The sequence below is a fragment of the Opisthocomus hoazin genome, chromosome 9, assembly GCF_030867145.1.
Source record: "Opisthocomus hoazin isolate bOpiHoa1 chromosome 9, bOpiHoa1.hap1, whole genome shotgun sequence".
Taxonomy (NCBI): Eukaryota; Metazoa; Chordata; class Aves; order Opisthocomiformes; family Opisthocomidae; genus Opisthocomus; species Opisthocomus hoazin.
In genome coordinates, this window is record NC_134422.1 from 25,032,674 (window position 1) to 25,042,486 (window position 9,813).

Sequence of the window (9,813 nt, forward strand, 5' to 3'; positions counted from 1 at the left end):
CCTGCCGGACCCCGCGCCCCGCCGCTCCCCCCGCCACCGCCTCCCGCCCGCCAAGCGCCGCAGCATCCCCCGCCCCCCCCCGGGGAAAGCCGCCGCTCGGGGTCTGCTCCGGGCGGACCTTTCGGGGAAGGGCTCCGCGCTGCGCTGCCCGGACCCCCGCGCCGGCTGCGGTGTGGAAGAAATTCAGCGCAGAACTGTTCTTTCCCCCGGCTGCCCCGGCTCTGCTCGGTACGCGTCGACGAACGGGCGAGCGCCCTTTGAAAGCAGCCTGAAGACGCTGCAAGAAAAGCTGATCCCCGGGGACAGCCTTCCCCGGCGAGGCTGGCGTCCTGCAGCTCGCACCGCGCACTGCGCAGCAAAACGCGACGCCTGCCTTCTCCAAGCACGGAAAACAAAAAACTCAAAGCGAGTAAAGAAAAGCGAAATCCTCCAGATTCGCGGTTTCTCCGCCTCGCTCCCTAGCGATGCCCGTGTCGCACCTGCCAGGAGGGCTGGCTGAGGCGGCACCGCGGAGAAGCGAACACCGGCCCAGGCGCAGCGCAGGCACCCGGCGCTGCCCAAGCGCGCCCGCCTTCCCGGCTCGGAGCCGCAGCCGGCCGCGGCGGGGCCGGCGGAGGCAGAGGAGCGGTCCCCGCTCCCATCCCGGCCGAGGCGGGACGGCGTCGCACGTTCCCGCCGCCCGCCCCGGCAGCCGCCCGCCCCGCCGGGACGAGCCGGCGCGGCGCTGAGGAGCCGCGCGCGCGGGGAGCGGGCGCCGCCGGCGAGGCCGAGGCGGGCGCGGGGAGGCCCGGCCGGCTCCCTCCGCGCCCGGGCGCTGCCGTCGGCGGCGCGGTGCCGCGGGGCCGCGCCGGGCTCGGGATCCGCGCCGCGGGCCGCGAGTCTGGCTTTCGGGGCGCTTTGCCGGGGATCCCTCGGTGAAACAACCCCCCCCCCCTCCTAAGCGCCGGGGCGCCTTGCGCCCCTCGGCCCCACGGCACGAGAGCGAAGGGGCGCCCGCCGGTCCCCCCCCCGCCTTCGGGGCTCTTTCGGCGCTTCACGTAACTAAAGAGGCTCCTCGGTTCCTCTCGCACGGAAAGCCCGCGGCACACTCTGCCCGGAACCGCTCCCAGCAAAGCCAAGCCACCACCCGCAGGCGCGCTCACACGATGTCACCAGGCGCGGTGCGGGCGGCTGCGCCCGGCGAGGGCAGCTGCCCAACGGCCCGCAAGGGACGCGCAGGGCTCGCGGGCTGGCAGCGGGCACAGGCACCGCTCACCGGACGCGAGGCCCGCAGGCGGCCGAACGAGCGGCGGGGGACCTCGGGCCGCCCGTGAGGCGGCGGGCGCGACCCCCGCCCCCCGCGGCTCTCCCCGCTCCCCCCCCCCCCCCCCCCCCCGCAGCCGGCCGGTGCCGGGGCAGCGTCGCCCCGGCCGCACCTCTCCCGGCGTGAGTCGCAAACCGGCGCGCGCGCGCGCGCGCCCGCGGCCCGCCGTTAATTGCAGCGCGATCGCCGCAGTCCGGAGCGGGGAGTTTTCTCCCCGCGCGCTGACTGGCACGCGCCCCGAGCCCCGGAGCCGGCACCTCCGCGCAGCCTGATTGGCTGCCGGGCCGCTCCGGCCCGCTCCGCCCGCGCCCTCATTGGGCGAGCGCCGCCGCCAGCGGTACTTCAAAGCGGGCTCTGCCCGCACTTAGGCAGAGTTTAGCCCCGCCGAGGCGGAGTGTCCTCGGTGCTGCCGGGCAGCGCGGGGCGCACCGCACCGCGAGCACCGTCCCCCTCCACCCCACCGCCCAGCCCCGGGACGTGCTATGGCTACGTCTATCCTCGGGGTAAGTCGCGCCGCGCGCCTCCCGCCGCCGGCCTCGCTGACCAATGGGAGAACTGTTGCTGTGGCTGCCCCTCGCGCGGCCCGCGGGACAGAGGGGATCCCGGCCCGCCTCGGGGACGCGCTGCGGGCGGGCGGCGCGGTGGCGCGGGGCTGAGGGCGCGCCTGGCCGGGCAGAGCGCGGGGCGCCCGTGCTTTGTCTGGCTTCCTTTTTTTTTTTTTTTTTTTTTTTTGATCTCGAAGTGCCACTCTAAATTTCCAAAGGCTTCTTTCACACACCCCACACCCCCCCACCCCCCCGTTTTTCCGCCGCTCCGGCCCGGTGGCTCGAGGAGACGCCGCGTTTCGTCCCGAAGGGGTGTTGGGCCGGACGGCGGGAGGCTCGGGCGGGCGTCCCGGGAACACGCGTGTCGCTCGTCCCCGCCGGAACCCGCTTTCGATGTGAATCCCGCCGGCGCCGAGACCAATATGTCCCGTCGCCCCCCGCGGAAAGCGGGCTGTGCCGAGCGGGGCAGGGCCGCAGCCTTCCTCCGAAATGAAGTTTTTTGGGTTTTTTTTTCCTTTTTTCCGCGGTGCCGCTCGTCGCGCCGCGGTTCCGCCCGCGTCCCCCGCGGGGGCCCGGCGCGGCGGCAGGGCTGAGGCTGACGGGCCGGCTTTGTCTCTCCCGCAGGAAGAGCCGCGATTCGGAACGACCCCCCTGGCCATGCTGGCCGCCACCTGCAACAAGATCGGCAACACCAGCCCGCTGACCACGCTGCCCGAGTCCAGCGCCTTCGCCAAGGGGGGCTTCCACCCCTGGAAACGCTCCACCTCCAGCTGCAACCTGGGCTCCAGCCTCTCGGGCTTCACAGTGGCCACGAGCAGGGGCTCCAGCGGACTGGCCAGTGGCACGGGCGCCGCCAACAGCGCCTTCTGCCTGGCCTCCACCTCGCCCACCTCGTCGGCCTTCAGCAGCGACTACGGCGGGCTCTTCTCCAACTCGGCGGCGGCGGGCGTGTCCCCGCAGGAGCCCGGCGGGCAGTCGGCCTTCATCTCCAAGGTGCACAGCTCGGCGGCTGAGAGCCTCTACCCGCGGGTGGGCATGGCGCACCCCTACGAGTCCTGGTACAAGTCGGGCTTCCACTCCACGCTGTCGGCGGGCGAGGTGGCCAACGGGGCGGCCTCCTCCTGGTGGGACGTGCACGCCAGCCCGGGCTCCTGGCTGGAGGTGCAGAACCCGGCGGGGGGGCTGCAGGGCTCGCTGCACTCGGGCGCCCCCCAGGCCTCGCTGCACTCCCAGCTGGGCACCTACAACCCCGACTTCAGCTCCCTCACCCACTCCGCCTTCAGCTCCACCGGCCTGGGCTCCACGGCCGCCTCGCACCTGCTCTCCACCGGCCAGCACCTGCTCGCCCAGGAGGGCTTCAAGCCCGTGCTGCCCTCCTACACGGACTCCAGCGCGGCGGTGGCGGCGGCCAGCGCCATGATCTCGGGCGCCGCCGCCGCCGCGGGGGGCGGCTCGGCCCGCTCGGCCCGCCGCTACTCGGGCCGCGCCACCTGCGACTGTCCCAACTGCCAGGAGGCCGAGCGGCTGGGGCCGGCGGGGGCCAGCCTGCGGCGCAAGGGGCTGCACAGCTGCCACATCCCCGGCTGCGGGAAGGTCTACGGCAAGACCTCGCACCTGAAGGCGCACCTGCGCTGGCACACGGGCGAGCGGCCCTTCGTCTGCAACTGGCTCTTCTGCGGGAAGCGCTTCACCCGCTCCGACGAGCTGCAGCGGCACCTGCGGACTCACACGGGCGAGAAGCGCTTCGCCTGCCCCGTCTGCAACAAGCGCTTCATGCGCAGCGACCACCTGAGCAAACACATCAAAACGCACAACGGGGGCGGCGGCGGCAAAAAGGGCAGCGACAGCGACACGGACGCCAGCAACCTGGAGACGCCGCGCTCCGAGTCCCCCGACCTCATCCTGCACGACGGGGTGGGCGCCGCCGCCCGCGGGCCGGGCAAGGAACCTACCGCGGGGCCCGGGGACTCCTAGGGGCGGTGAGACCCCTGCCCGGCGAGAGAGACCCCGGACTCTGCTGCGAGCCGCCCCGCCCCGCCGCGCCCGGGGACGCAGCGGGCCGGCCGGCCGGCGAGTGGCAGCGGGGCCGGAGAGGCGCGGCGCCCCCGGCCCGCCGGTACCCGGTGGGGCTTTGTGCCCCTTCCCTTTTCTCTCCTCGTCCTGTTGGAAGGAAAGCGTCCCGAGAGAGGCTTTAAGGTGAGAGATCCAACTGCAAGTCCGAGACGGTTCCTCTGTATCTCGTAAACATCTGTATAAATAGGGTTCGAAAAAGAAGAAAACAAAAAAAAAAACAAAAAAACAAAAAAAAAACCAACAGATCGTGTTCGCTTATTTTTCTTGTAAATGTTGATCTGAGCTGGGGTTTGGGAATTTTTTTTTTTTTTTTTTTTGAATTGGTGAATTCCTGAAATTCAGGGAGGTTTTGGGGTTTGGGGTTTTTTTAATTATTATTTTAAATTTCTGATGCACTTTGTGGAAGTCAGTATATATGTAAAAGATATTTAAAATGTTGAGTTAACATTTCACTCAAACACACGTAAGTTAAGAAATTAAATGCGTTTATCTGTATGGAAAAAAAAAATCTCGACATATTTTCATTTTGGTATTATTAAAGGACTCTGAACAACCTAGTCCCGGGTTTGTTGTTCTTCGTGCCCCCTCCTGCCCTGGCAGGGGTCAGGTTTTTAGCGGGAGCACTCGCCCCCTCCTTGCAGTGACCACGGTTGAACAATCCGGCGGGCAGAGACAGCCGCGAGGGGAAGGAGCCGGCCCCCGCGCCGGTCGCTCTTTTCAAACCGCCCTAGGTTTGGGGTTCTTTGGTTGTTTGTTTTTTTTTTTTAAAAAAACAACAAATTTAAAGCCCCAAGCGCCCGTGGTGAAAGCGGCCCCGCACCGGGCGAAGCGGGAGCTTGCGGGGAAGTGTTTGTTTGACTAGAAGGGCCGGAGCGCCGCGAGGCTGCCCAGGTCGGGAAGCGATTCCGGGGGGACAGATCGCTGGAGTCAATACTCCGGAAAAGACATTTCATGCCTAAATGAAAATCTTGTTAAATGTTATTAATTTTGACTTGGAGCACACAGCAGCCCCCTGTGCCTTGTATTCCCTTATTAGGGATTCATGTCTTATCAAATATCTAATTAATCTCCTAGACATCATTTGTTCTGGCCAACTTTATCTCAGCTGGTCCGCGGGGAAAACTCCGAATATTCTCGGTGACAAAGCTCCCTTGAAGATCCTTTTAATTGTCCAAATTAACTGCACCGAATTTGCATGTCAAACGGTAAAGGGCAACCTGAGATAAAATGTAAACGTTTTAAAAGCCCCAAACTAAGCACTTGATTTGATAACTAGGCTTTTTAATGTTATGGAAGACAACTGCTCCTTTCCTTTTCAAAGACAGTTGATCTATGCAAATAGCGAATTGGAAACGCTTATGTCCCCATGCAGTCAAATGGTCCTTGCATGTTATTTGAATATCAGTGGCTCTGCTATTGAAAAGGCTCAAGGATGCTCTCTGACTTCTTTGTGATTACTCAGTGCAGCGTCTTATTCTGAAGAAAAAAACCTCAGGAATAATTAAAGGCTGGGCTAAGGCCTGGGAACACATTTGGGACAGGAATCTCATTTAGGCAGGCTCTTTCAAAATAAGGCACAGTTAAATTGACCAGAAGGCAATTATTGAAATGAAAATTATTTTCACTCCCTTTGTCTCCTGACCACCAACCTAACAGCCACGGTATTTTTTTCTTTTAAAAGGCAAATTGTTAAATGAGATAATTGTGTTATTAAAAAAAAAAAAGGGGGGGTGGGAGGGAGGGGAAAAAAAAAAAAAGGTTAATTTAGTCTGCCCGATACAGATCGGAGGAATACAAATATTTTAATCCTCCATAAAACCGGGAATGCAAATAACATCGGGAAACGGATTCTGCCGTCGGCCACCGACCGGAATAAAGACGTCGCGCCAAAGAAAGCACATCTGCCGCGCACACCGCGGCCGCCCCCCGCTCTGCCGCCGCACAGAGCGCCCGGCAGCGCCGAGCCCGGCCCAGCCCCGGGGCGCCGGCGGGCGGGGGACGCGGCTCCGGGGGGTGCCCGCCCGCAGCGCACCCCGGCCAGGGCAGCGGGCCGGGGAAGGCGCCCGGGCGGCGGCGGGGCGAGCGGCGGCGGGACGCGGCTGCCCTCCCTCCCTCCGTCCGTCCGTCCGTCTGTCTGTCCGTCCGTCCGTCCCTCCCCGCCGGGAGCGGCCGGGGCTGCGCAGGAATGCACCCGCGCCGGGCGCTGGGCGGGGGTCAGCTTTGTTTTCGATCGATAATGAAACAGATCAAAGGAACCCGTCCAGGTCCCGTTTCTGCAGGCCGGGGCTGCGATTCTCAGCTCAGTGATCAAGGACCTCTCCGCGCCGTCTGTGCCCCCGCGGGTCAGCGCACGTCCATCACCCGCGGGCTCCCCAGAAACCGGGCAGCGAGCAGCTCCGGGCCGCGGAGCCGGCTCGTTTAACCGGGAAAATAGAAAGCATGTCACCTCTTTACAACATAAATGACACCATTCTCTCGTACACGCTGGCGACAATCACACGGTCTGGGGAACTTTTACACCCGGGCGAACTAACGAACGGACGGCGCGAGAACCGAAAAACGAATCCGGTTTCACTCCGTGGCCCGGCGGCCGAGCAGCACCTCTGCGGGGGAAGGCGCCCACCCGGGAGCGGGAAGGGAAGGGCGGGACGCCCCGGGCTGCCCCGTCGGCCGAGCCCAGCTCCCGCTCCCCGCTCGCCCCGGCTGCCCGCGGCTTCCCTCGGCTCCCCCGGCCCGCTGAGGCGCGGCGGCCATCCGCCGCCGCCCGGGGCTGCCTTCGCTCTGACGGGGCGGCGTTCACGGGGTTGCCCTGCGCAGACCGCGCACCGAGGCCCGGTCCCGCGCCCGGACGGCTGCTGGACGGCGCCGTGCAGCTCAGACGCGGACCCCACCGGCGGGAGCCGTCATGCGCTCGCGGCCGTTACCCGTCCCCCCTCTCCGAGAGGGAGCCCGACGGACGGACGGACGCCCGCCCGCCCCCCGGTAACCGGCTCGCGGAGGGCTTGCTTTAAGTGAGCATTAATTTAGCTGCAAATCTCCTCGCGGAGTAACGGGGGGGGAGGGCGGAATGCCCGAAAACCGGGGTCCGCGCCCGGCGCCCAGCCACACGGCGGGTCCTGGGCGCCACCTAGCGGCCGCCGCCGCCCCGCGCTCGCCGCCCCCGCGGCCGGCGGCGGGCTCGGGGGCGCGGCCGGAGCCCGGCGCAGCGCGGGGGGTGGGGGGTGTGATGCGGCGCTGCGCGGGCGACGAGCCGGAGGCGGGAGCGCGGGGAGGCCGCGGCGGCTGGAGGGGGGCGGGAGCGGCGGGGCCGGGCCCCCGGGAGCGAGCGGGCGGGCTGGGGTGAACTTATCTGGGAGGCGGCAGGGGCGGGACGGGGCCGCGGCGGCAGCGCGCACCCACCTGAGGGGAGCTGGCGGGCGGGCGGCGGACTCCCCTCCGCAGCTCCTGCGGGGCCCTCAGCCGGCGGGGCGGGCGGGCCTGCAGCACTGCAGGCCGGCACCCCGCCGCGGGTGGGTCGCGGCTCCCCGCCCAGCGACCGGCCCTGCATCCGCCCGGCGCGCACCGGGCCAGGCACCGCCGCTGCCTTCGCGCCGCTGGTTTCCCGCAGCCGGGCGGCAGTGCCCGTTTCCGAGAGGCGCTAATTGCTACCTGGGTGGCAGGGCGCGGAGTCCTTGTCCGTCCCCCGGTACAAAGTAGGTTGCTAGAAAATTTGAAATTGCCTTTCAGCCTAAAGCTGCCTTACCTGAATGTCATAATTACAGTAATTATGTACATCCAAATTACATGCTAATTAAATTAGAATCAAATCGTTCTAAATCGAAATCAAATGAGGTAGCGAGAATTAATCAATGACAACATAAATAGAGAGCTTCCTTCAGGGATATTTATTGTAACGATCCACGCAGGAGCCCGATCTGAAGTCACCTGTTTATTTACTTTCGGAACGGCAATAATTTACGGCTCGGCGTTAATTCTAAACGACCGGTCCCGCGGGACGGCAGAGCTGCGGGGCCAGCCCGGCAGCCCCCCCCGAAGGCACCGGGCGAAGCCCCGGCCGCCCCCGGGGCCGCTCGGTGGGGCCGGGAGCCCGCCCCGCCCCGCCCTGCCACCGCCCTCAGCGCGGGGCCGAGCCCCTGCCCCCCCCGCCGGGCCCGCGCCTCATGAGAGCGGCCGTTAGAGCCGCCCGCCCGCCGGCGGGGAGCCCCCTCCCTCGGCCCCCGCTGCGACCCCGGGGGAGCCCCGTCCCCGGCGGAGGCGCTGGGCCGCCGGGCCCCGTCCCTCCCTCCCGCCAGGCGGAGGGAGTTACCTCACGGCGCCGCGGCCCCCCGGCCGGCCAGCCCCGCCGCGCGGCAGAGGGTTAACCCGTCCCGCGCCTTTTAAGGGGGATACCAACGAATAAATAAATAAATAACAGAAACCAGCCCTCTTACCGTCATCCGTGAACCGACAGCACCTCCTACCGGGCCCCGGCGCGCGCTGCCGAGCCGCCGCGCGGAGGGCCCGGGGCGGGCTGCCCTGCCCTGCGCTGCCCTGCCCTGCGCTGCCCTGCCCTGCCCTGCGCTGCCCTGCCCTGCCCTGCGCTGCCCTGCCCTGCCCCGGCGGGGGGGGGGGCCTGCGCCCGCCCCGCCCCCTCCGCCCCGGGCAGTGAGGGCTCCCGCCGGGGGCAGCCGCGGGAACAGCGCCCCAGCGGCCCTCACCCTTCTCCTCCCGGCCCTCCGCCCCGCCCCGCCCCGCCCGCCCGGGGTGCTGAGGGAGGCCCACCCCTCCGCAGCCGCCCCTCGGACCGCCGGGTGGCAGAGCCTGTCCCGAGGGAAGCGCCCGAGCGAAGCCGCCCGCCGCCTCCCGGGCCGCGCCCGCTTCCCCGCGGCTGTCGGCGGCACCGAGGGCGGGCAGGCTGTGGCGGGGATGAGCGTGTTGTTCCGAAGCTGAGAGGTGGTCTCCGGGACAGACACATCCCAACACCGCCGTTCTTCTGGTGCGGTTCTCACTCACAACGGCCGTCGCCTCACGGCAGACCCCTGCCCTCCGCCGGTCCTTTCCTCCGCGAGCGGGCGAGGCGCACGCAGCACACGCTTCCCCTACGCGCAAAGGAATCGAGGGCAGAGCCCACAGAAAGGGCAAGGGCCCTCGCTGCCCCGCGGCCCTGCCTTCTTCGGGCGCAAGACGGCTGCGCGGCGGCCGGGGGCCTGCCGTGCCACACACCACGGCCGGGCAGAGCGAGAGCCCTGGCCCTGGGGCACCGGCACCGCCGGGACGCGCTGGTTATCGCTCACGTCCTTCACCTGCACTGAGCACAAAGACACCCCACCACAACATGCCTTTTCCCCTGCCGCATCATGCTGTCCCCTCCGTCACAGGATAACAAATTCTTCGCAAGAGGTTTCTGCTAGATTGTTCATCCTCTTCTTTCTAAACCAGCGCTTCCCCACAGACATTAGGACAGGGCCTGGCTCCGCTGGATTCCCCGCGCCCTTTAGCTCCCAGCTACCTCAGCAACCCAACGCGAACGCATTGAACAGAAGAAGGTGACATCCCTTCACGGCTCACCCTTTCAAACTCGTTCACGCGCACTTAAATGATAGGTCAGGTCACGTCCACCATATATATTATACTCCTGTGCGATACTGAAACACTTCTGAGGGAACTTTTTAAGAAGCAGAAGTGGACTGGTAATAACAGATAGTCCTGTGAGTGAGGAGGGGAAGAAAGTTGCTCGCCAGAATACAGAGTACGGCGACGCCTTCTCACCTGTCCACTAACCACTGCGCTTCCGTCGGCTACCCTGACATGGCTGAGCAGCATTTCCTTTGCAACAAAAACCTCGTGAAGTGTTGCCTTGTACATTTGTACCGATTCAGAACTCTGGAGAAGGAGGCAATTCTTACTGGTTTT

At 66.4% G+C, this 9,813-nt stretch overlaps 1 protein-coding gene across 1 annotated transcript; it reads left to right on the forward strand.

The window, feature by feature from the left end:
- Nucleotides 1-1,682: 1,682 nt before the first annotated feature.
- SP9 (Sp9 transcription factor) lies at nucleotides 1,683-4,456 on the forward strand. Its single transcript, XM_075430451.1, has 2 exons — nucleotides 1,683-1,806; nucleotides 2,473-4,456. Exons 1-2 carry the CDS (start codon nucleotides 1,786-1,788, stop codon nucleotides 3,820-3,822), a joined length of 1,371 nt encoding a protein of 456 aa, XP_075286566.1. The 5' UTR covers nucleotides 1,683-1,785; the 3' UTR covers nucleotides 3,823-4,456.
- Nucleotides 4,457-9,813: the final 5,357 nt, after the last annotated feature.

Excerpts from the sequence above, each read along its gene's own strand:
- SP9 (XM_075430451.1), top strand. The coding sequence starts at position 1,786 with ATGGCTACGTCTATCCTCGGG. Across the intron at positions 1,807-2,472 it reads TGGCTACGTCTATCCTCGGG|GAAGAGCCGCGATTCGGAAC; the intron begins GTAAGTCGCGCC and ends TCTCTCCCGCAG.